General features: G+C 47.1%; 1 protein-coding gene across 1 annotated transcript; it reads left to right on the top strand.

The window, feature by feature from the left end:
• Positions 1-1,056: 1,056 nt before the first annotated feature.
• On the top strand, positions 1,057-24,055 carry LOC142897944 (ankyrin repeat domain-containing protein 13C). Its single transcript, XM_076040601.1, has 13 exons — positions 1,057-1,829; positions 3,831-3,872; positions 8,440-8,544; positions 13,432-13,517; positions 14,035-14,080; positions 14,578-14,644; positions 17,022-17,166; positions 17,794-17,925; positions 18,637-18,798; positions 22,309-22,388; positions 22,586-22,684; positions 23,001-23,101; positions 23,197-24,055. The coding sequence occupies exons 1-13, from the start codon at positions 1,430-1,432 to the stop codon at positions 23,325-23,327; spliced, it is 1,596 nt and encodes a 531-aa protein (XP_075896716.1). The 5' UTR covers positions 1,057-1,429; the 3' UTR covers positions 23,328-24,055.
• Positions 24,056-25,262: the final 1,207 nt, after the last annotated feature.

Genomic DNA, 25,262 nt, shown 5'->3' with positions numbered 1-25,262 from the left:
GCGAACCGTGAACAACAGACCGGGTGTGCGCGTGTGTGTGTGTATGCGCCGTTCCTCCGTCTGTTACCGAGGCGCGGCGCGATGAAAAGGCCATTTAACGCGAGGTGCGCGTTGCGCTCGGCCACGTGAGCCAATGGTCGGCCGTCAACAAGCGACAGGCGGCGCTGATTGGCGGAGCCGGAGGGCCGCGCTGCCTACGCTGTTTGCGTCCATAGTGTGTTTTGAATGGCGTGTCCTGTATTGCGTCAGACTTCGTGTCGGCGGCCCAATGGGGGAAGCCCAGCAGGACAGAAGTATTCCGTTGGAGCAGCTTACAGCGTGCAGTTGTAATGTACTTTTTTGAGTGGCAATAGTCACTTTTAATCACGGCATTTGTATCAGTTGAATCATTCACTACAAGCGGCAGTTTCTTTTATTTTCTTTTCTTCTTCTTCTTCTTTTGTTTTTTTTTTTTTTTAAAGTCGATCTCATAAATGAAACGTTGAGGTGTTTTCCCACTCTCAGCCTACAGGGGGAGAACGAGCGCTGTCTGCATTCATTCATAACACCGCTTCGCCACAACTAAACATTTTTGGTTGCTTTTGTTTTTTTGTTTGCTCCTTTCCTTTTTCATTTTCTGAATTTTTCTTGTGAGCAAAAGCTACATTGTCATTGGTAACAGCCGGCCGCTCAGATTTTGATTCAAAACTACATCCAACGTTTGATGAGCCAAGATGAATTCGATTAGGCAGATGGGTGTACGGATGTTTAACAGTAAAGTCAGAGACATTCTTACAATAAAAGTTGATAAAGTTGACAAAACTGATCGAAAAGAAAGTCGCGAACAAAAAGTAACCAATTACAAGTGCTTCTTTTCAGTGTGGTGGAATTTGAGCTACAGTTAACCAATGCTTCATACTTTGAATAAAACAATCTTTTGTAATGAGTAAACGACGTTAATATGCTCGCTGGGAAACTATGGGGCTTCAAAAGCACTAATTTAATTAAAAAAAAAAAAAAAAAAAAAAAAAAAAACAGTAAATAGATTCCGTCGTGTGCGTTGTGGAAATCGGGCGACCGATAATAACCCTGCCAAACTCTCGCGATATCTCTGGGCGGAAGACATCGACTGAATCTACCGTACGAGTCAAGTGGAGCCGCTTACGCTGGACGGCAACAAACGACACTTTTTTTTTGACGACGGGACACGGCAAGGTGTGTTTTCCTCATTGTTATAATTACACAGGGGTGAGCTTCTAGTCATTCGTTGTAGAAAAAAACAAAACAAACAAACAGTCGTTTCGGCGCGACTAGCGGACAAAGTGTTTTCATGTTGTGCAGTTCACGGTGTTGGTGTGAAGACTTCCAACTGGCGAACCGCCTCAGTTCGCCCGGAGGGTCATCGTCGGCGACGGCAGCCTCTCCCCTGCTTCCGTCAACGCGCTAGAAAATGACCGGAGAGAAGATACGCTCCCTGCGGAAGGACCACCGGCCGAGACAGGACGAGGATTTACTGGAGCCGGACGAGGAGGCGGCTACCGGGACGTTCGCGGTCCCCAAGGCGAACAAGAGCCGGGCGAGTAAGATCTTCAGCAACCACAGGCTAATCAAGTCCCCGTCGACGCAGCAGCAGTCGCAGGTGAACGCCAACAGCAACACCGCGCCCGCGACGACCACGGCCACGAGCACGACGACGACGACGACGGCGGAAGTGATCGATGACAACAACAGGAATCCCATCGTCCGAACCGGGCTGGACTTTCCGGTACACGAGTGCGTGTTCAAGGGAGACGTCCGACGCCTGTCTTCGCTCATACGGACGCAAAATATCGCCCAGAAAGATGTCCACGGTGAGTCGAGCAGCCGCTTCTCATTGGGGGGTTTTCACGCTGACGATAAGATTAATGTGAAGATCCAGCACAGGTTAATAGTTTGCTAATAGGCCATCAGTTGGTTGGCAGCAGCAGCAGACCCTGAAGTTGAGGCTCCTCCCTTACCCAGGCCTGGAGCACTGTCATCACACATCTCCACTGGACCTTCTACTAAGGGCCAGGGACTTCTCATGGTCTTTCATGTGTAAAACTCATGTGTTCAGGTCTCTAAAATGTGCTGTCGTTGAAATGGCCCGGTTGGCATCAAATATTTCCATTGAGCGCGATCTGTTTTTATTGGTAAAACAACATCTCGAACAGGAGTGGGCCAACTTTTTGACTGGTGGGCCACAATGGGTTCTAAAGATTTGACAGCGGGGCCAGAGCAGGATCTGATGGATGGAGTATTTTGTTGACCCCACCTTATTGAAGGAAAAAAAAAAAAATATATATATATATATATCAGAGGATATGTAGAACACATGTGCTTTAATGACTATTGAAAGTAAACACGAGTGTTACAACAAAATGTCTTTGAAGACCCACAGTATTTAGCTTTTTATTGAAATGCCTCTTAAAACACTTTCTATTCATATAATTTCGACAAGTTTGGAGGGCCGGATCGGAAAGCTTAATGGGCAGCATATGGCCCTCGGGCCATAGTTTGCCCAAGCCTATATCTAGAACATTCCTTGTGAACGTGAATGTTAAGTTAAAATAGTAAATAATTAAATATTAATAGTGCTGTGTTATGGTCTTCCTGGTCTTCCTGTTCATGCTGCAGCCGTGATGGAAAGTATTGCGAGCTGTAAAACCAAGGCATTTCCAAGCCGACTTCAAACCAGCTATTGGGCCCTGTCTCTTCACTTTTACAACCTTAATTTCAGGGAAACAGTGCTGCGCTCCAGATCACATGCTGAGGAATGACAATAAGAATGGCGTGCGCTTGTGCTAAGTTACCGGAATGTGGTTTGTCTGTACATCAAAGCTCTGCCATGTCGCAGAACAGCCAGGTGCCAGAGGGGGCATTCTCCCTCGTCTGGTCGATTGGAGCTTGAAGCTGTTTATTTCTTGTGTGTTTCACTGAACACAGACTAACTTCACCTGAAGATCGTCTAGTCCAATAATTTTGCAAGTTTGTTAAACCTTCTGTGTGTGTGTGTGTGTGTGTGTGTGTGTGTGTGTGTGTGTGTGTGTGTGTGTGTGTGTGTGTGTGTGTGTGTGTGTGTGTTTTAACATACTGTAGTTTGAATGCTCTGATCAACCCAAAGAAAAAGATGTTGAATTTTATTCACTGCTAAAAATAAAATTCCCAGTTAAAAGTTGGCTTCCCCCCCGAGCGTTTAGACTACAATGATACAACTATGGGGATTTAAACACACACATTCTCTTACTTTATTTTACCTCACCCTTTTAGTATTTGTGCATTTATTAAACAGAAAGAAATGCTGTCCACTGAACAAAGTGTATTTTCAACTCTTCAGAATGGGCTGTGTGCAAGAGGGCAATGTGGCCTTGTGTTCAGTCAGTGTTGGTCGATAGGCTGACTCACGCAGCCGTTTACCCCTTTACCCCGTTTATCCCTCCCCCCACCCCACCCCCCATTTATATTGTGACACAACAGCCTTGGAACTTCTACCAGTTACACCCAGTTTTATGACAGAATGTTGAATTGGTTGATAAATCTTCCCAGGGTGGCAGTGTGTGGACGATGTTGCGTTAATATTAAAGCGTTGCCTATTTTGGTGAGGTTTGTGGAATCAAAGATGAGCTTATAAATTCATTGACACAAGAGGAGCAATACAAACGACATCGTACCATTGTCTTTTGGAATTCAGCACGTTCTTCCTCCCAGCGTGCAGTCGACGCTCCAATCTTCCTGAACACAGCTGTTTACAAAGCGCAGTGCCCTCGCAGACCCTGATCCTTTGTTTATTATCAGGGGCGGCTGATAAATTCTGTTTTTTTTGCTCTCTGCAGGAAACACGCCGCTGCATCTTGCTGTCATGATGGGGCACAAAGGTGAGTCATATTTACCTCAGCGAGTCCGCACAGTTTATTTCGGTCTCTGTGTGTCTCTGGATCCATAACTACAGTACGTTGTGTTTTTTATTGTGCGTGTGTTTTTTTTTTTTTTTTTTTTTTGCTTTACTTTATTGTACTCTAGCTGAGCTAAGCACCAGCTTACATTTGTCACAGATCACCCAACACATCCCAGTAGGCAAGATGCTCACACATGAAAGAGGCGGTTGTGTTTATGGGCTCTGCATTTTGAAGGGAGGAAAGAAATGGACAAGAGAGAAAACAGCTTCTGTTCCTTTAAGCTAATGGGCACAAAGAGAATGTCTGAACATTTTTATCAGTGGGGATTAGATGGATATTCTCTATCTAAAGCCTCTTGCTCTGATGAACCTATGTATCACTGCTGGCTTAAAGACTAATGTGTTCAAGCTGGCAGAGATCATAATTTGCTGAGATGAGAGATTTCATTTTCAGGCCCCTGCAACATTTCGCCCAGTGCGCCTCCCTTTACTTTCATTTTGATGTCTGATGATAGACTTCAAGTCGGTGCTTCGGACAGCCTTCGCATGATTTTTTTTTTTTCCTTCCTGTGGCTGAAATGGATCGACAGAACTAAAAGCACGTACATGAATCATTCATGCACCGCCCCCTTTGTGGGGAGACTCTTCGATTTTAATTTCACAAGGAGATACCGGCACATGCTATTGAAATATTAATACCAACTCGCATGCGGCATGCTCCCGGAGAGCTGTGCAAGTATCTGGTGACTCGTGCCGCGCGTTGTTGTTTGCGCTGCGCCGTGTCACCGCAGCGTTGGTCCCCGCTGCGTTCAGCATTTGCAAGTTCAATTCACGAGGCCGCAGCCAAGACCCTGCTGCTCGCTGTCAGTAATCCACACGGCAGCGTGCTGAAGTACAGTGGCTGACAGGACACTGCAGAATTGATTTTATTTATTTATTTATTTTTTGCTAATGAGTGCCGCCCGACTTTCCCCCTGCACTGCTAGCCTGTCCTCCAGGGATGCTCAGGCCAGACAGGCTACAGGCCTTCGGCATTAGATCATAGTTTGGGTGTGGTTGCTCTGGCAGGATGGACAGGGGTGTGTGTGTGTGTGTGTGTGTGTGTGTGTGTGTGTGTGTGTGTGTGTGTGTGTGTGTGTGTGTGTGTGTGTGTGTGTGTGTGTGTGTGTGTGTGTGTGTGTGTGTGTGTGTGTGTGTGTGTGTGTGTGAGAGAGAGTGTGAAAGGGGATCTTTTTTTCTGTGCCCAAGTACACTTGCCTGGGGAAATGAATGTATGTGCACAAGAACCAGACAGAGAACACCGCCCCAACAATGCAATTACTTTGATGCGAGACGTTCCCTTCTGATATTAACGACCCTCATGGGAGAAGTGATTAAAGGAGAGCTGCTTGGTCCCACTGTTGTTGGCCCTTAACATGTGACTGCCTGCAGATGCTTTTTATACACTGTCCCTGTCACACATACACTGACAACAGTGCATAGTGTTCAAATCAATACAGAGTGTATTTATGATATACCAAAAGATGTTTTTCATTATATCGCTCATTTGTTTAATCAAAGATGAAAGGCGACTTTACGCTGAAGTGACAAAAGGAGATCCTTGTAAAAGTTACTGTTTAGGAGTTTGTTACATATTTGCTGTCCATATAAAATCGACGCCCTGTGTAAAATAGTCCAAAGGTGATGTCAGTTTAAACGCTGTGGTCCGCACTGTGAGGCAAATGCAGCTGATACAGAGGCCACAATACAGATGAGATGCAATAGTCGTCTTGACATATTTGCTCTCGAGATAGAATGACGAGATTCTGCAAATAAGTTGAGATCTTAACTGAGCAGCCGTGTGAGTCCTTGGTGACGGCTTGCCAGACTGGCAGTTTGTTGTGTTCCTACCAAGCCTGACTTTCACGCTTTGTCAGATTGTCTGAATACATTAAGTACAAGGCCAGTCGTTTGGACCAATCTTAAAACCGGAGTAATTAGACCAAGCACCCAATTACAAGTTTGCTTTTCCTTCATTTTCCCCCTCCTTCTCTCGGGAAATGAGGGACAAAAGCCAGTTCTGAGCCGTGATCAGAGAGCGCTGTGCTGTTGGAGGTTTTAATGACATGCAGTCGCTCTCAACAAGCTCTATCGGAAGTTACTGCGGCCAGCAAAGCGTTAGTTTGCAACGCGTTCGCAGTCAAATGTCTTTGTTCTGCGCCGCCCTCGTCCGTTCTCAGTTTGAGCTTTGTGTGCACCAGGACTCGTCCCGTGTTCATAGACATTGTGCGTCTATGAAATATTGTATGACCGTCTCTGACATGTCACAGCATCTTTGTGTCCTGTTATTGACTGTTAGCGTGTCCAAAATTGCACATTTAAGTAGTAAATGCAAGAAATTAAATGTTTTTATATTGACTCGTTACTTTTTTTAGGAGCGTGTTGCTATTGTAAAAAAAAAAAAAAAAAAGTTTACAACTCTTGGGCAAAGGATGCACAACTCGCACGCTCCGCGAACACAATGTCGGTGACTCGCAGACGCAGTGCCATTAGCATGCTAGCTAGCGGTGGAATTTGCCGCCGTACATATTCCTGTTGTTATCGCTCTGCTGCGGGCACTTTTTCTTTTTTTTTTTTCCGTGTGCGTCGTCTTCACCATCTTTTGCGTGCGTTCGCTATTCATTGATTTAAAAATAAATAATAATAATAAAAAAGAAGCTAGATGGACGTAGAGTTTGTCACTTCCGGAGTGCGCAGAGCGACAAGTGAGCTATTTTGGGGGCTGCACAAGTGGAAGAAGTCGGGTTAACCGCGCACTTTGGTTTTTGCCGCATTTCGCGATCTGAAAAGCAGAGTCCAGCAGCGGTATCGCAGGAAATGGTGCCTCAGAGCGAAAGTGTATTTGGTCAGAGTGTTGACGCTCCACTATGACAGCTCCACCCTTCAGATCACTCATCCCCTTGTAAGCACGTGCTTGAAACGATTTTCTATGTCGTGCGTTCTCACAGAAGCACGTGAAAAACACTCAAGTATTGCCGGGTTCTGGAGGGCACCTAGTGTTGCCAATTTCATTCAGAAAAAATAAATTACGCCTTCTGCAGTGCTCGGGGGCCATAACCATCACAGGCCAGTGGCGGTAAATAATCATAATTTTAAGATCGGATTTCAAAAAAGTTTATGGTTCACATACAGTTTGAACTGCTTTGTGACCAATAGACATTAGAAATGAGCTGGATGTTACGCAAGCTGTGCAAGCCAGTACACAGTCGTTGTGAATGGGTTGTCCATTGGTATTGCCTGCACCTAGTTTGAGCGCAAACTCTATGGAAATGAAGGTGAGTTTGCGTCCATAATAAATTTGGGTTCAAGACGACTCAGAAATCCGAGAAAAATCCTGACCCATATCGAGTCAAAACGAGACGCACCATTTCATTGTCAAAATACGGGACGATTCTGTATTTTAAGGGACCGGTTGGCCACTTAAGGGCACCTCCTTGTACCTGGAGCAGCAGAGTGTGCCAGAGGATCGCAGGTCTGTTGCAGCGGCCCAGCTCTCTCTCCCTCTCTCCCTCTCTCCCTCTCTCTGTGATTATGTAATGCATGTCTGGCTAAACACTGTCATTAATATTACACAATCATTGGGTTTAGCATGTCGATATATGGGTCACTGGCCTGCAGGGAGATGAGGCTTACGTCAGAGGGCGCATCCACGAGCAGTTTGGCCGCCTGTGCTTCCCCAGTGTGAGCCTCTCATCCACTCAGCCGCTCCATCCCAGCACCAAGGCTGCGAATAGATTGGAGGAGCTTTGTTCGCAGTGCACTCATGGCAGTATATTATCTATACATATGAACCATGTTTATGACCTAGGCCTAATTTTCTAGTCATATGACAGTGTGATGTTGCTGAGCGTGTGAGTGTCAGCGCTGCGCAAAAAAATGGTTTTAGGCTAGCGCCGCGAGGTCCTGGGTCCAAAGACTTCAAAGCGGCTTTGTCTTCCGCAGGAGTAACATGTCAGTAGCACACGAGTTATCAAAGGCTGTGAAATTACTCGCGTGACCGGTGGATCAGCTTAAATGTTTGCCGACCAATTTCTCCGAGTCGATTTTGCGTTTGCTTTGCATGAAGCCAAGGTTCAAGTTCACAGCGGTTGCATTAGACAACTTTTATTTATTTTAGAGATTGAGAGGCGTTTTTGTGCTGATTTAATTTCTCCAATGTTTCAGCAGACAACCCGACTGCCAAGTGCTCGTGTAATGTTGGGATGTCGTTGCCAGTTATTCTAAATATGATTATGCGTTGTGATTATATTTTTTTTGCCAAGTTTAGCTAAGTGCACCGTCGAAACGGTCGGCCCCACTCCTGGTCAGTCTACAATTTTTGTCTGTGAGAATTCACCTTGATCAAAGCTGCCCAACTTGCCTCGCCGTTCAGGTTTGTTCATGCGACAGCGTGCACTGCTCGCACTCTGTGTACTTCCTAGCTGCACTCTTATTATCTTCGCTCTTTGTTGCTTGTCGTTGTCGTAATTCCATCACCAATCTGACCGTGTGTGTCTGTGTGTTTGCAGAATGTGCTCACTTGCTGCTGGCCCACAATGCACCGGTGAAGGTGAAGAACGCTCAGGGATGGAGCCCCCTCGCCGAGGCCATTAGCTACGGAGACCGACAGATGAGTAAGCGTCTCAGACTGGCTACCGGGCAACACACACACACACACACACACACACACACACACACACACACACACACACACACACACACACACAGACAGACGCCAGTGGAAATAAGATTCAAGATTCCTAGATTTATTTGTCATATGTCATAAGAGGAGTTAAAATTTGTTTTCCTGAACTTATGCTGTCAGTGTCCTGTGTGTGAGCAGGGCTTTGGTTTGGGCTTTTTCGTGTGGAAATGGAGATGAAGTTGCGATCCACAGATGCAAACCAACTGTTTGCTCTTGCGCATTCTTCCACGCCGCTGCCTCCCGAGCGCGGCCACGCCGCCAGCTCGTCTCCTTTGTCCCCGAGCACCAAGGAACATTCCTCAAGACTCTCTGTGTTTTGTGTCGCAATGAAAAGCCAATTCATCACAAGTTTCTCCCTTCACAGGCTCGTCCCTTCAGCCTCTGAAGCCTCTCTGGTTCTAAAATATACTTTTACCAACACAACTTACTGTTGATCACGGGCTCGCACAGTCACACACATTTATTATGTTTGATTTCTCTCATTTCCTGTGTAGTCTCCAAACAGCTGATCCGCTGTTCATAATGGAATGCAGTTTGTTCCGTATGTAGGAGCTCAAGGCAACAGCGGAAAAAAACAAAAAAAACAAGCCCAAAACAAGCAACCTCCATCCATCCATCTTCAATACCCGCGTCTTCCTGAGCTCTGACATATGAAATACAAAAATGCTGCATTGCTGCGAAACTACAGTCAGGCTGAATTGTTGGCTAACACTCAATATGAACTGATTGAAAATAGAAAAGAGCCCTTCAATAGTGAAACAAAACAAACTTGGAGGGTGATTTGAGGAACTGTTTTTTTTTTCCTTTTTAAAAACAGCCCAGTCAGATTCTGTCTGTTCCGCCAGTAGATAACAGTGCTGTGCTTCCTACTGATAGCCTTTTTTCCCCCCCCTCTACCACACACTCAGCCCTTCCTATAGCTCTCCACTCTTGCACTGCACTAAAGCACGCTGATTGTTCCGCTCATATTTTGAGCTGCTGAAAAGTCCATCGAGATCAGAAGTGTCTTGTGGTCTTCCGTCAGGCTGCAGACCTCCTGTGAGGCCAGCTGGGACCACGCTGAGCGCACCATGGCTGATGATGGTGATGGATGCGGTCGACGTTTCAAATGAAGTTTAACGATCGTGACCATCTCGTCAAGTGTCGTTTTAGGTGAATGAAGGAGGTGAGCGCAGCCTCTTGGCGCAGCCGCTTGGTAATCAGACGAGGAAGCGGCTTTAGTTGTCTCTCCATTGACTGCAACCCTCTTAATAACCCTCTAATGCCACTTACCTTACCTTGTTTACAAGTGTCTGAATCGGCTAAAGCCTCTAATGAACTCTGCATCAGCTCCGCTCTGTACCGTCGGCGGGCCCGCGGCGTCTCTCGCTGCTGGGTGACACAGCAGTTCTGTTTGGTCCATATGGATATGGAGAAGCTCCGGCCGACTTGAATGCCGCCAATAAAAAGCAGTGCAATAAAAGCCATTGCGTGTTCCTCGCGCCCTCATGATCATGTCGCATTTTAGGAGCGTCTCGGAGGAGCGGGTTCAGACCAACGTCGGTCGTTTCTCCTGCTTCAGCCCGTAAAACTTCTGCCCCTTTTTCAGAAGTTCATCTTTACAGTTTGTCGTAAAACTTTTTATGGAAGAGATTGCACTGTCACTCCAATTAATTACGACCGCACCGGGCCTGCTGATTGGTCAGAGCCTAAACCGGCGCTGCAGGTCGGCTCTTATTGACAAAGCACAGGTGGTGATTTTTATTGCAGCGTTGGCGGCAAACGGCTGAGTGCGCACGCGGCAGAACGGCCCCAGTCGGCCTTGTCCTTGCTCGCACCATTGTCAACCTTGCCGTGATGGTGGTGGTGGTGGTGGTGGGGCGACGTGCGACGTGCGACCGCTCCTTCGCTCTTCACATTCATCAGCGCAAACGCTGAGCTCATGCCGGGCTTTAGGCTCGCAGAGCTCTGCACAGAGGTTGAGCTGAGTCATCATCAGCCTGCGAGGGAAGTGGAAACCTGGCTTTGTCGGACTTTCTTTTTTCTTTTTTCCCCCCACAGGACAAGTGTCCTGGAATGTCGGTCAACATGTGCGGGTTGCATATCTTCGTCGGTAAAAAAAAACCCAGAGAAATATTTGTATTTCACAATAGATTTTGTTGACTTTTAAGACCTGGCCTTTAAATCAAAGAGGCTCTGAAGTAAATGTTGTACTTGTATTTTTTCTCCATATTTTTTTTTTTTTCTCAGTGCGTTATTTCAGTCCTCCATAGCTTTTAACTCGTGTGGCTATAAATGTCGGTGTGTGGAACCGGCTGAAAGGCTGCCAGGGTCACTTTGCAGTCAAGAAGAGGGCGGCCTGCAGGGTTCCTGCATTGTTGTGCCTTTCTTCTTCTCAGCATCAAATGGTGCTGAGAAGACATTTGGTGAAACTGACAATGACCTCAACAAAACCACTCGATAAATATATATATATTTTTTTGTGCACTCGCATTTTCCCCGTTGATGCCATTGACTTCACCGAAGTTTAACCACTGGTCTCTTTCCTCATTTGTATCCTGTCTGAAAGCAGCTTGCCATGTCTGAGTACACACCAGTCGCTCTGCACGCTGCATCATTTGTCTCGAGATGGTTTGGCCATCGGCGGTCTCGATACTGACAGATGGCGCCGCAATAAGTTAATATATTGAACCGTGATGAGATTTGAGCTCTCTGCCTCTGTTGCACCATACACTCATCAAGATTTTCATTGACTTCTCCCACATTTTCGGGACGGCTGCCAGCCGCACGAATTCCGGCTGCGAAAACTTCTGGCTGGACGCAAACGTATCCGCAGAAACCTGTCGCTTCCCATTACGGCCACCGGTGGGAGAAGTCACCGAGCTCACTCTCCTAATTAATGTCAGGAAAGGGTCTTAATCTGCGTCTGTGTGGGCGAATTAGCAGCAGCGCGGAGGCTTGCTTTCGGCAGGCCTGCACGAGCTGGGTGGCCCTGCAGGCAGATGGTCCGATTGGGCCCTTTTTTTTTTTTTTTTTTTTTTTTCCTTTTTCTGTTTTTTTCTTTTTTCTTCCTGCTGAGAGGAGACGAGGATCGGGAGACGCGCCATCCACAGCCTGTCTCCACTCATTAAGCGGCCGCGCCACAAAGACACCTTCATCCTGTCCTTGTGCCTGTGCCAAGTGGGCTGCGTGTTGTCATGTTTGAGGCGTGTGCGTGCGTGCGCCTGCCTGCCTGCCTGCCTGCCTGCCTTTCCTTTAATTATGACACCGTCCTTTTCCAGAGGAGCAGTAGTAGACCAGTGGCTTTTATTTTTTTTTAACCACTGTGCCGCGGCGACACACTAGTGCACCGTGAGATAATGTCAGGTATGCCCTGAAAAAATATCCAAGTTCACTTAATTAGTCCGAAAAACATATAACATTCTACCTCTAATAAACAGGCCCAGGTTTCACACTGAGTGAGTACAGATACATTAAGAGACTAAATTGTCATTATTATTTCGCATCATTTAATAATATTGTTGGTTGATGGTGTACCATGGGACTTTTTCAATGTAATAAATGTGCTGTGACCCACAAAAGGTTTAAAAAAAAAAAAAAAAAAAAACCCACTGCAGTAGATAAGTATCAGACCCTCTTAGTATCAGACCCATAATAATAATTGAGTATTAAAAAACTACAAAGAGCTCCAACAGGGTGTGTGGCTCTTTTCCTTTGCGTCCATGAAATAAACACACAAACAAAAATGTCTTGCAGCCAGGAAATGTGAATACCTGTTGATTTGACCTATTTAAAACGGTCCCCTCACAGTTTTTCCGGCTTTCCAGGTCATTAAGTCGGTTAATAACAATGCTCATCAGCGCGCAGTCTCGCGCCTGCGAGGCATGTTTCTTCGGGGGGGGGGGGGGGAAGCGTCCGATCTGGTCCCCTGGTGGATGGACTGTGCAGAACTCTGTCTTTTAAAAGGAGAGATGTGTGCTGCTCAGGTGCCAGCGCCCTTCTGTGGCCGTCCAGGTCCAGTCGAGGGGGGGGGGGGTTATGACAACCGTTCCACCGGTGGGCGGTGAGGTTGAGGGTTCATGATAGTAAGCAGAGCTGGAGGAGGCCTCCTTCCTCCTTCCGTCTTCCTGCGGCGCGAGCAGTAGGCGGCCAGTCTCACTCGCTCTGCTGGTAGTTCCACCGACGGCCCAGACGTGTTGATTTTTCTCAGCGGGGTGTGGATTCTGTGAGATCCACACTGGATAAAAAGTACATCAGTATTCGCACGGCAGAACTCATCAGCCTGCTGCTCCTTATGGCACCGAGCAGCCTTCCAAACGTTAGGAACGTTGGCTAGTCTTTCTTTCTGCTGCCAACTCGGAGTGATGGAGTGGAATCTGGCTTTGCTGCTCGGTGGAGGTCTGCCAGCACGAGAGCGCCACGTCTCAGCTCTGTTTTCAATGTCGGATATTTTCCTAAATGTATTTTCTAACAACAAAGTGACTGCAGCCTGACAGTCAGCTTCTCAGAAGTGAGAGAGGCCCGCTCTTATTTACCATCAGAATATATGGGCCTCAGCGCAAAATCAGCCCCTTGTGACGTCACCAAGGGTACGTATACCTGTCTTAACAGTTCTCCCTGGTAGTGGCCCACAGCTGAGGCGGCAAAGCTTCGGGTGTAGCAGGAAACTAAAAAAACAAACAAAAACCCAACACTTTGGTGGGAGACTGTAAACAGGGGGCTAAATGTTGCCACTGTGTCTGCCTGTGCCTGTCAGTTGCCGCTTGCATTGTTCAAGGCGTAGGGAGCGGGACTGGAGCCTCTCTCTGACTCTCCCGTGCTGCTCTGTGTCTTCCAGTCACTGCGCTGCTGAGGAAGCTGAAGCAACAGTCCAGGGAGAGCGTGGAGGACAAGAGGCCCAAGCTGCTCAAAGCCCTGAAGGAGGTAAACTCTCCTCACCCAGTCTCGCCCTGCAGCTGCAGCTGGACCCGTGTCCAGATGATACCTGCTTTACGTCTGCCTTCATTTCCGGTCGCGTACACGCAACACGCAAGGCGCGTCACTCATTCTAATTCACAGAGTTTATACATTCCTCGTCTCTGAGCCTGCATGAAGACAGTTTCCCCCCCCCCGACTCTCAGTCGGGTGACGCGCCGGCAGGTTCTGCTTCACAACGAGGCCGCGACGCCTCCGGAAATGAGTTCTTTCCCTGCGTCACCGTCCCCGAGACGCAGCCAATCCCTCCCACCGGTTTGACATCATCATCAAATGCCAGCCTTGGCTGGCAGGGGGTTATGACAACCGTTCCACCGGTGGCCGTTGAGGTTGAGGGTTCATGATAGTAAGCTGGTCGCGGTTCACTTGCGTCAGCCGAGTGCCATTCCTTGAATTTGTTGCATTCATAAATGCTTAATTTCCCTCCGTTCTTCTCCCTAACGTCTTTCTTTTTGCGTCTTTACAGCTGGGAGACTTTTACCTGGAGCTTCACTGGGATTTCCAAAGCTGGGGTGAGTTGAGCTGCACCTTTTCTAAATGGTACAGAATAAAGGTTTGTATGTTTGTTAGCGCTGGACTGCTAGCACGTCTCCAGTCACTGGTGGGAGCAGTGAAATAAATTCAGCGCGCTCGCGCTGTAAAATATTGACAAGCTTACCTAACGCGTCCACAGGAGTAGCAGGAGGAGTAATGCAAAGCTTCCGCATCAGTGTGTATGTGCAAACTGCCACGGTGTTAAATGGCATTTCAAAGGAAACGCTGATGGATGGTCACGTTGGGAATCTACCCGAGGGCTAAATGTGTGTCCTGAAGTGTGCAGGGTTCAGGGGGTTCACACCTCTCGACACAGTATATAGAATCGCTCTTGAGTTTGCGCGCAGGTTGCTCGGGCCTTTGGGAAACATTAAACTGTACGTCTACAGATGTGTACGCCGCTCAGGGCTCTCTGTTCATTATCATCACGTGAGCTTTTCTAATTTTAGGTCTCTTCTCGTACCTTCTCACACAGTGCCTTTGCTCTCCAGAATCCTGCCTTCAGACGCGTGTAAGATCTTCAAGCAGGGACTCAACATCAGGCGAGTGCTGGACCTCTTTGTGTGTGAGGACAAAGGCAGTTTAACAGTGGCTGCGCTGCAAGAACGCCACCTAATGCACAGCGGTGGAAAAAAAAAGTTTTCAGACACCTAATGCACTTTTTTTTATGTACTGTATTGCGCCAGAAACTGGTGTAAAGTCTCAAAGTGCAGTTTATTTTAGTGCACTCACCAACATTTACACACACGCTGCACGTGCACTGATGATGACGTCCCTTGCAACACATCCATACTACGAGAGTAAAAGTTTTCAAATTTTCTTATTTTCTCTCATTAACAATAATAAACAATGGATTTCCATTTGTTTGTATTTCTCTGATGCAACCGAACCCTTTGAAACTCCCTGGCAAATTCAATAGAGAATATTTTAATGAAATCATTAAGATTGAGTAAAAACTTTGAGGGTGTCCCGAAAACTTTTTTTCCTCAGTGGTGTTAACAGCAACCAACTGAAATGCAGGCTCATGTGGGGAAACTGCTTTTATTGTTGAGGCTTTGCCTCACGTTTCCTCAACGATAAAGTTGTGACGTGGCACATGCGACTATCTTACCTTTCCCTCCACCTCCCACCGTCTCCCCCTCCACCTGGCTCGATTAACTGGGGTGTGAAATCAGCGCCTGGCAGCGTGAGCAAGCAGAGCGGCTGTGCCCGTCTGCCTGTGCACACGTTCACCTCTGGGTTTTTTTTTTAATCGGAACTGAAGCCTCACAGAAGGAGCTACAGAACTGTGTGTGTGTGTGTGTGTGTGTGTGTGTGTGTGTGTGTGTGTGTGTGTGTGTGTGTGTGTGTGTGTGTGTGTGTGTGTGTGTGTGTGTGTGTGTGTGTGTGTGTGTGTGATGCCTTTAACTCATTGCCAAGCATATAGCGAAGACATGTTCCCCATTGGAGTAACCTGGGTTTGATTCGGAAGAGGATTAGGGCAACAAGAGGCGAAAAAAATTTAAGATCGATTTTTTTTTTTTCTTCTTCAAATTTCGAGAACAAAGTTGACGTAAAAAAACAAACAAAACACGAGATTTTGTGAATCAAATCAAAATTTTGCAATTAATGTCAACGTGAAGTAAGTCAAAATAATAATATTTTTTCTTTATTCTGTCCCTAATCCTTTTTCGTAGTTTGATCATCCACAGGATGATTGGAAAGTAAATAGTTCTAACCATGCATTCAGGATAAATACTCGTTAAACTGCTTTGTGATTTCTTTGATGTGGTTTTCAAATGCCTATCATGAATTATAAAGATCCTGTCCTGTTTGCCTGTGCACGCAATTGAATAGATTAGCTTACGTTTTTTTTTTTGTTGGGCCCAAGTAATTCATCTCACAACATCCTCAGATTTATTTCAGTTGTGACACTTTGCTATGTGCTGAACAAACTAGATGGCTCTGGTTTCTTCCTATGCAAACACATCTTTTCTATTTCGGTGGTGTGATCTCATCTACGCTAAAATTATCCCGAGTGTGAACCCCTTTTTTTTTTTTTTTTTGCGTACCGTCCCTGACTGAGCTCCCTGTGATGTGGAGCCTGTCACCGCTTCCTCCAACACCTCTGGGCCGCCTCATTCAGCATTCGGAATGCCGTCCTATTACCCCGATGTTGCACAGTGAAACTGTCAGGGAATGGAAGGAACAAGCCGCCGCTGCCGCCGCGCTGGCTCATTTACATTCTGGTGCCACAGTGTGCCGGACCAGTCACGCAACCTTGTGCTTTGTGCCCGGTCTTCAGCTGCAGCAGCAGCAGCAGCAGCAGCAGCAGCAGCAGCAGTAGCAGCAGTTCTTCACATCCCATTCCGAGCTACTCACTTTGACAGTGGGAGAAAAAAGAATTCTTGTCCACACAGTTGGTCTCCCATAGCGATAATTACCATCAGCTTTGTCTCTGAAGCTTCAGCCCCTGGATGTGTGACACAGACCCCACTTACATGTCTGACTCTTTTTGCCTGGGAATGCATTAAGATTAGTCACATTAAATTGTGTGAAATGAGGCTTAATTTATGATTTTATATTGGTAAAAGCTCAACATACTGCCCATAAACATGTTATGAAAAGTATATACTCGCAGTAGAATGAAAGTAATATGGTTTCCCTACCCTTAGACTAAGTTCTCATATATTAAAGAACATACATAGAGCAATCAGGGTCTTGCTCCTAGTTAGCTGCAATCTTGCGCAGCCATTTTCTAAGGAAGCCCAGTATTTAAGGAAGCCTACTGTGTACAGTGCCCTGAGTATGACATGTGCTGTCAGTCGGGCTTCCTTATAAATTTCACAAACTCTAAGGTTTCTAGGATCTGTGTCGTCTTCCCGCTGGCCGTGTCCTCGTCCTGCCCACCCGGCTAAAACCGTCCTCCTGTGTTTACAGATTGGACACCACGCTGATCGACTTCACGGACATGAAGTGCCAGCGCGGCGACCTCAGCTTCATCTTCAACGGCAACGCCATCCCCTCCGAGTCCTTTGTCGTGCTGGACAATGAGCAGAAGGTGTACCAGCGGATACACCACGAGGTGTGTGAGAGCAACGCCGACCGAGTGCAAGTGGCGTCTCTGGTTGCAAGCGTCGCACATTTCAGGGTTGCGTCCTGAGTCTGTTTACCTTTTATTCATTCCTGCTAATCATGACAGTCAGGTTTACTGCCAGCCGCTTCTCTCCACCAGCTGGAGGAGCTGCTATTGTTTATTCTCACTAAACAATACTTGGTCTGTCGACACTGTGGTTTTCCTGCAGTCCGACATGTACAAACACACCCTGCAGCCATTTGGTTGTCTCAAATACAGGTTTTCAAATGTGGAAATTCAGAAAAAGTTGTTAGTAGCACTTTAGGCCAACAAGAGTACCAGAGTGCAAGTGGCAAGAAAGGTTGAACCAACAAATGTTGAATTTTGCGTGAAGAATTTTATGTAAATTATCAATATTTATTTTTTATTTAAATCCTACAAATGTAGAAATTCAATTCAAAATTAAACCAGGGTTTAAGAAAGGTTCATGCGCATGGAGCAAAATAGTTTGCAGTGGTTTTGCTCTTCAGGGAGTTGGATCAGTGGTTTTAAAGTGCAGCCAGTTTTAACAAACGCCATTGTCAGCTCGACCACGTCAAGCAAGCGGCCACTCACCAAGTGTGCTTTCACACCCAGGAGTCGGAGATGGAGACTGAGGAGGAGGTGGACATTCTGATGAGTAGCGACGTTTACTCGGCAACGCTCTCCACCAAGTCCATCACCTTCTCCAGGGCGCAGACGGGATGGCTGTTCAGAGAAGACAAAACGGTCGGTGCCAGGTTGGGGTCACAACATTTCACCTGCCGGTGGAATTTCAGCATGTGGAAGGTTTTAGATGGTCATCCGTATAGCATCTCAAGTGACCTCTGTGCGACAGGTGCTCACAGATTGAATGTCGTCCTGCAGAGGCCTCCTGGAATGCACTATACATAGCCTGAAACTGCAAAGTGAACACCTTTCACTTAGGGGTTTTTTTTTTTTTTCTTTTCCTTGCAGTTCTTAACACTTCATTGTTTGACAGCCTTTTGGTGTTTCACACTGAACAGCATTGCCGTCTTCTGTGTTCTGTGTTGTGTGTTGCTTGATTGCGTGTTTGTGACGGCGACACCACCACCCACCCGAGGGAGGAAAGGCAAAATAGCAGATTGAAGAATGAGTGGTCAACCACAGGGGAGGGGTGCAGGATGAGGGCAGTAGATAAAAAATAGTGACATTTAATGGGGGTGAAGGCTGTTATTGAAATGTGATTGTTGCCGTGTGAATTGATAATGATTAAAGGGTGCATTCAGTTCAGCAGTTTGCAGATACATACACAAATAATACGCGCATGCAAACACAACTGTGGGTGCCGACTCCCCCCTGGCCGCTACGCAGTGGCCGCTGGCAATGGAAGAAAGCAATAAATATCAAAATACGCTCCTATTACAAATATTAAAGAACGACATCCCCGAGTCACTGACGTCTGGGCTCTCCCTCCAGGAGCGCGTGGGGAACTTCCTGGCAGACTTCTACTCTGTCAACGGCCTGGTGCTGGAGTCCAGGAAGAGGCGGGAGCACCTGAGCGAGGAGGACATCCTGAGGAACAAAGCCATCATGGAGAGCCTGAGCAAAGGGGGGAATCTCATCGAGCAGAACTTTGAGGTGAGCCGTGCGTGGGACAGTGGGAGAGAAGGGGGTGGGGGTGGGGTGGAGTGAAACTGTCAGAGCCAGAATTGTCTCCTTGGGGTGACGACAGGGTGAGATCATTATCAGGCAAGAAGTAGACACCTGGATTGACCTGAATCCAATTTTTACTGTAGTTTTTTTTTTTTTTTTTTTAATTTCTTCAATGTTTTCTGGGTGACCTTGTAACAGCCGGCCTGTCGCATAAATATGAGTTGGATGTGGCAAATTAGGCCTTTCCAAATAAGCCACGCAGGACACGCCGATCATCCGGGTTTTGTCCCCCCCCCCCCCCCCCATTCTCGTTGGCTGGGCTCTTTCAGGGCACCTCTGCATCGCCAGAGGCACAGACTGCTGCTGTGTGCAAAACATTCTTGCAGCAAGGTTTGTGACGTCACGCACAGCTGCAAAAAAAGAAAAAAAAGAAAGAGAGCATCAGTGAGGTTGGACAGCCGGACTGAACTGGCCAGTGTTGCAGAGGAGCGAGAAAAAGACACAAACACGCATGTGAGTCGTCACTCTGCGCGAAAGCACCACGGTCAATAAAACATCCTGTTTACTTGGTCCCGCAGCGGAACCACCCGGCCGGTCCAGAAACCGTCCTGTCCCGCTGGAATCTCGGGGTAGGACACGTGTCTCACAGCAAAACAAAACAAAACAAAACAAAACAAAACAAAGCCCTCACTTCCTGTTAGCTGCGGAAGCAGCATGGAGCTCCTGCCAGACTGCATGCTCCATCGGAAAAAAAAACATTCCTGTGTGAACACCCCCCCCCCCCCTCCTCCCCTCCCCCATCCGCCAACACTCCCTCGCTGTCGCTCCTTTGATGTTTTATGTGTTTCCGCCCTGAAACGGGATCCAGAGTCGCCCCCCAGCGACCCCTCCTGCTCCTCCCCCACTGTCGCCTGCTTACACGTTCACGCTGCACGGGTTGTTGTTTTTTTTTTTTTTTTTTTTTTGGTCCAAGCACCGCCACCTAGTGGTAAAGAGCCGCAACCGCGCAGCGTAGCCGCAAAGATGACGCTCCCGCGGCAGTATGTTCTAGACCAGGCACGGGCAAACTGCGGTCCGGGGGGCCGATATGCGGCCCGTTAAGCTTATTAATTCGTCCCCTCCAGATTTGAAAAAATGATAGTAATCAGAAGTAAGTCATAAAATAAATGTATTTCATCAATTTTTTTTTCCAGTGTTTTAACAGTCGGTTCAGTGAAGAGCTAAATACCACAAGGCTTCTAAGACACTGATTTTTGTTTTGTAACTTTGCTCATGTTCATTTTCAATTGACATCATAGCACTTTCTCTACATACCCCGTGATATTTTTTTCCTCCAATGAGGTGGGTTCACCTAAAGCCGCCATCCACCTGCTGCTGCTCCGACCCCCATGTGTCAAATTTTAGAACCCATTGTGGCCCCACCGGTCAAAAAGTTAGCCCACCCCTGTTCTAGACTTTGCTTAGTAAGCCCTTGTCTAAAGACTGAACATAAAGCCAGGCACACAGTAAAGACAATACACGCACAGTGCTCAATACGACACAACCTACACAACCGTGTTTTTTTTGTTTGTTTGTCTCGGCCGTGGGGGTTTGTCTCGTCACCGCCGCCGCATCCTCTTTTGTGCTTTGGTGCCCTTTGGGAACATGGGGTCGGGGGCAAGGGGGGGGGGGGTTGTGTGGTGTGTGGTACGCCTAAAGTGGCAGTAAGCGGGACGTTGAGTTTGGGGGACGCCCTGATCGCTTGATCATTGCCACGTGACGATCGGCGATTCACAATCAGCTGCTGGTGTCAAACAAAGGCAGGTGATGGGGCCCCAGCAGTCATTTTGTCACTGGGTTTGGCTGCCTTCACATCAAACTGGTGCAGGCTGATTATGGAGGCGCCCTTGAGGACTTTTGCTGCTGGGCGCGGCAGTAGTATTGCACTGCGACGTCCGTTAATAACTGCTAATTGCTGCTCATAGGTCAGTATTTGATAAATAAACGTGCGGTCAATAATACGCCGGCTTGTATCAGTGGGTCATACTGATAACTGATAACTCTCGCTCGATTATTATTTATTATCCCTGTTTCCGTTACCACAATCAGTTATTGACCCCCATAAAGCCTGATGGGAGCGTCTCTAAACCAAGTCCCTGGGAAGCGACCTCTTCCTCCGTCCCACTGGGGGTGGGGGGGTGAAAAAAATGACTCACAAGTGTGTGAATGCTGCAAAATGTGCAGCTGCCGTGACATAACCGTGTTTACCCCAGCGATGGAGCGGCGGTGGGAGTGGGTGGGTGTGCAGGCGGGTGGCTTCAGACAGGGCTTGACCTCTCTGATCACATGGATGAGGGCTAAAACCTCTGATGCCGTGGAATGATGGAGGGGGGCCGACAGCGGCATACCAGCCCATCAGTGTACTCTGTCCTCGTCACAACAACACCACGGCGGGACACACACACACACACACACACACACACACACACACACACACACACACAGTGCGAGAGAAGCGACGCTTCACAATGTGCAGATGCTAAAAACACCCCCAGCAGCAGCAGCAGCAGCAGCAGCAGCAGCGACTGCAGCTTTCGGTGGGAACGAAGAAAAACTGACGAGGTCTCGTCTGGGGCTTTCACACGCACTGCAAACACCTGACTGACTGACTCTTGGCACACTGAGGCGTCTCCACAACATTTTTGCCGCATTATTCTGCCCTAGTTGCCTTGTTGAGCCGCCGCTCACAAAGGAGAGGTCGGCCGCTCCGGATCCCGTATTTATTTTTCGACTGGAACGTGGGTAGAACTGCGTTTGCTTTCGGGAGAAGGTCCGCTGTGGGACAATGAGGACCGAGGTCACCCCAGTCCAATCAAATACAGATCAGGTTCACTTACCCACTAATTGCATTGACGTCGGACTGAATTAAACTGCCGCTGATGAATCACGGGTGCAGGAAGTTTATTTGCGCTGGAAGTGTTGACCAGTTTGGATTGAAAAGAAATCTGTCTGTCTTGTGTGAGGAAACAACATACAAACGCGTCACTCCACAAAGCAAACGTTCAACTTTATAAATGTAAAGGTCAAACAGTTCACCGCTGCTTTTCTGATATTTGCAGATTTTTCAGATTTCTTGCTTTCACAAACTCTTTATCAAGGCTGTGAACGTACAAAGCTCAGCGGTTGAGTGGTGGGTTTGGCGGTAACTAGAGCCCCCTAGTGGCCTGTAATGTGAATTTCATGGTTTGCTGGGACTAACTATATGCTGCAGAGTGAAAAGCAGCACTGGACCCAGACTCAAGAACCGAGTCAAAGTCCTCTCCGAGTCCCAGTAAACACGTGTCTTCCCCTGAACTGAATGACCCCTCACTATGTTTCGTGCTCCCTCAGTGTCACTTCAGACCCTCGGTCGGTTGGTTTTCCCACACGTGCGTCATCCCACCTCAGCCTGGAGCTCTCCTGCTATTGAATTCAGCCTGTTGGTTTTACAGCTGTTCTTTTCTCTGCCCTCTGTAGCCGGCGAGGAGGCCGTCCCTCACCCCTCCGTCACCAAACACTATTTCCTGGGAAGAATACATCACAGCTGACAATGGAAAGTAGGTGTCCAAACACAAAGCTTATTTGTCATTATTACCGCAATTAAGTTGGGTTTTTTTTGGAATTATAGTTTTCTCTGTTGTCTGCAATCGTATTGAATGTGCATGTAGTGGCTTAGATGGAACTGTTGCTTTTGTTGATGCATTACATTTGTTGATGATTACAATCTGACGGCTTGTCGTCTCCCTCCCGTCAGAGCTCCTCACCTGGGACGCGAGCTGGTCTGCAAAGAGAGCAAGAAAAACTTTAAAGCCACGATAGCCATGAGTCAGGACTTCCCTCTGGGCATTGAATCGTGAGTCGCGCACCACGTCTTCCCTTCACACCCACACTGTAGAATGTAACCACGGCACAAAAAATTACGAAGGGGTGAAAATGATTTTATTTGAGATCTTGCGAACTTTGAATTTGTGTTTAACGGATATTCTGTTTATTTTATAACTCAACAACACGGAATCCTCTCCTGATGGAGGGCCGAGGAGTAAAGTGTGTTTTAAAATACAGAGTTGTCCTGTGGTTGACGTGATATCGTTTGTGCTCGGCTTCAGTCTCAGCTCGTCTCATTGTGTGCATACGTACGTACGTGCGTGCGTGTGTTTTTTTTTTTTCAGGTTGTTGAATGTTTTGGAGGTGATTGCACCCTTCAAGCACTTTAATAAACTCAGGGAGTTTGTACAGATGAAGCTCCCGCCAGGCTTTCCGGTCAAACTCGGTGAGCATGCTTAAGTCGTCCAAAAGAAGCACGCCGACAAAGTGTTTTTTGAAAGCAAAGCGATCTATAATGTCATTTTCCTCATTTCTCCGCAGACATCCCTGTCTTTCCTACAATCACAGCCACCGTCACATTTCAGGAGTTTCGCTACGACGAGTTCGATGAGTCCATTTTCACCATTCCCAATGACTATAAAGAAGATCCCAGCCGCTTCCCCGACCTTTAACTCACGTGGAGCGCGAATTCACGCAGCTCTTCGAAACCTTTTTTGTTTTTTTTTGTCCTTTAGTTTTTTTTGTTTTCTGTTTTTTTTTTTTTTTCCTTCTTGTAATTCCATCAGCAGTCCTCACCTTAAGCAGATGGCCACAACTAAACCAGACTTTGGCAAACCAAAAAAAGTGGAGCAGCCGACTCAGACCTCGAGGCGTAATGTTAAACGGATGGAGGTTTTCTGGCACGTCGCGGCACATTTTTAATCTCACTTTGAGAACACAGTCATGGTGCATCCGAATCTAAACTCCTCATTCAGCGAGCGACGGAGTCGGCAAACTACTTTTTCTACCTTTGCGGTATGAGTGGAAAAGAGACAAGCGGCTCGCGTTATGCTGCGTATTCAAGTATGTAGGTATTGTTCATAAAGGGAATGTTTTTAACTGACATGTAGTCAAGCACTGACGTAATTGTGGAATTTTAACACGGCGAAACTCGGCCGCTGAAGCGGCGACACCAGGTTGTTTTAGCTGCCGAGGTAAAATTAAGAATAGTTCCATTCGAGAAGAAAAGACATTTGAGATCAGTCATGAAGTGGATGATTGTCGAACGCACTCCCATGTTTCTGACAAGAATTTTAGTCTCACTCAATCATTTTGCAATTTTCTTACAGCACATGTTCCTAAAGAGGTACTGAACACTGATCAGATGAAATGTATTTAAGGATAAAAAGCTCAACAATCAGTCTTAAAGAAATTATTTTGGTGTGTGTGTGTTTGTGTGTGTCGGGCGTGCGTGTGTGTGTCGTACCTCTTTGTGCCCTTTGGGACCTCCTCGTGCAGAAACACAAACCGTTGTTCGGGTCAGTGTGTTTCTTTGAGGGACCGAAGGGCAGCACGAGGTCACATGTCGCTTCCCGGGTGAGGGTGGTGATGTCCTGAATCGATACGAGGCTCAGGCTTCAGTCTGCAAGACGCGAGTCAACAGAATGGTCCTGTGTGAATGAGATGCTGTGCGCATGGTGTGCGTGAAAGTGGCTTGGGTGAACTCGGAGGCTGCACTCTTTCTATCCACTACAATGGCCTCCGCTCTTAAATGAGCTCGTACACACTGACTTTGCAAAACTCTACTTTTCTTGCATTTTAAATATTCTAGTTTCTCGAAGGAAACACTTTATAATGCTGCAGCCACTGTGGTACAGACTCTCAGCCTTTGTCCCTTGCAAAACATTCACCAATTGAAAAAAAGGAAGTCTTGCTAAAAAAAAAAAGAAAAAAAAAAAGCAGCAACCTTTGGATTAGGCTTTAGGATGTGAATGAATGAATTGCACTTTTTACACCTAAAACCTGACTTTTCTCCTGCACAATATAAAAATGACGGATGTCTTTTGTGTTGACTTTTGTGCCGATGACTTCAAGTTGTCGATCGCGAAAGGAAGAGTTGTGTATTTTCTTTTAAATGTAGCAACACAAGTACATTTGAGAGACTTGGTGTGTGACACGACGGCTGTCGGTTGTTATTTTTGTACATACTTGTAATGTTTTAAAGAAGAAACAAAACAAAACAAAAAAAAAGAATCTCACTTCTTCTGTGTTTTTTTTTTTTCACTTCCCGCCGTGAGAGACCAACTGAACGAGTCTCGGGCAGATGGGGGGGGGGGAGGGGGAATCCACCTCAACATAAGACACAATGATTCGCTGAATTTTCTATGTTGAAAAGTGTTTGGCTAAGCACAGCCATCCAGCGGTCAAATTACGGAGTTTTCTTTCAAGGTGGAATCGAAACCCAAGTAGCACCGCGGAGACTGTGGCGCTCATGTCTGGATTATTCAGTCCCGTTTCTTAGCAAGCTCGAGGGGGAAGTAATGCAGTTGTCCTCCGAACCTCAGACGGCTGCTTGTCATTTCATCTGGGGGCGTTCCACTCCGGATTCACACGAGACAGCGCGGTCA

This window comes from Nelusetta ayraudi, unplaced genomic scaffold, assembly GCF_046127955.1.
Source record: "Nelusetta ayraudi isolate G7.1 ecotype Tasmania unplaced genomic scaffold, CSIRO-AGI_Nayr_v1 ptg000062l, whole genome shotgun sequence".
Taxonomy (NCBI): Eukaryota; Metazoa; Chordata; class Actinopteri; order Tetraodontiformes; family Monacanthidae; genus Nelusetta; species Nelusetta ayraudi.
Note: the sequence above shows the minus strand (reverse complement) of the source record. Positions and strands in the feature narration are given on the sequence as shown.

What these genes read in the sequence shown, in the direction of transcription:
- LOC142897944 (XM_076040601.1), top strand. Translation starts at nt 1,430, where the DNA reads ATGACCGGAGAGAAGATACGCTCCCTGCGGAAGGACCACCGGCCGAGA. An exon ending in TGTCATGATGGGGCACAAAG is followed by an intron (nt 3,873 to 8,439) that starts GTGAGTCATATT and finishes GTGTGTTTGCAG; the next exon opens with AATGTGCTCACTTGCTGCTG. An exon ending in CTACGGAGACCGACAGATGA is followed by an intron (nt 8,545 to 13,431) that starts GTAAGCGTCTCA and finishes TGTGTCTTCCAG; the next exon opens with TCACTGCGCTGCTGAGGAAG.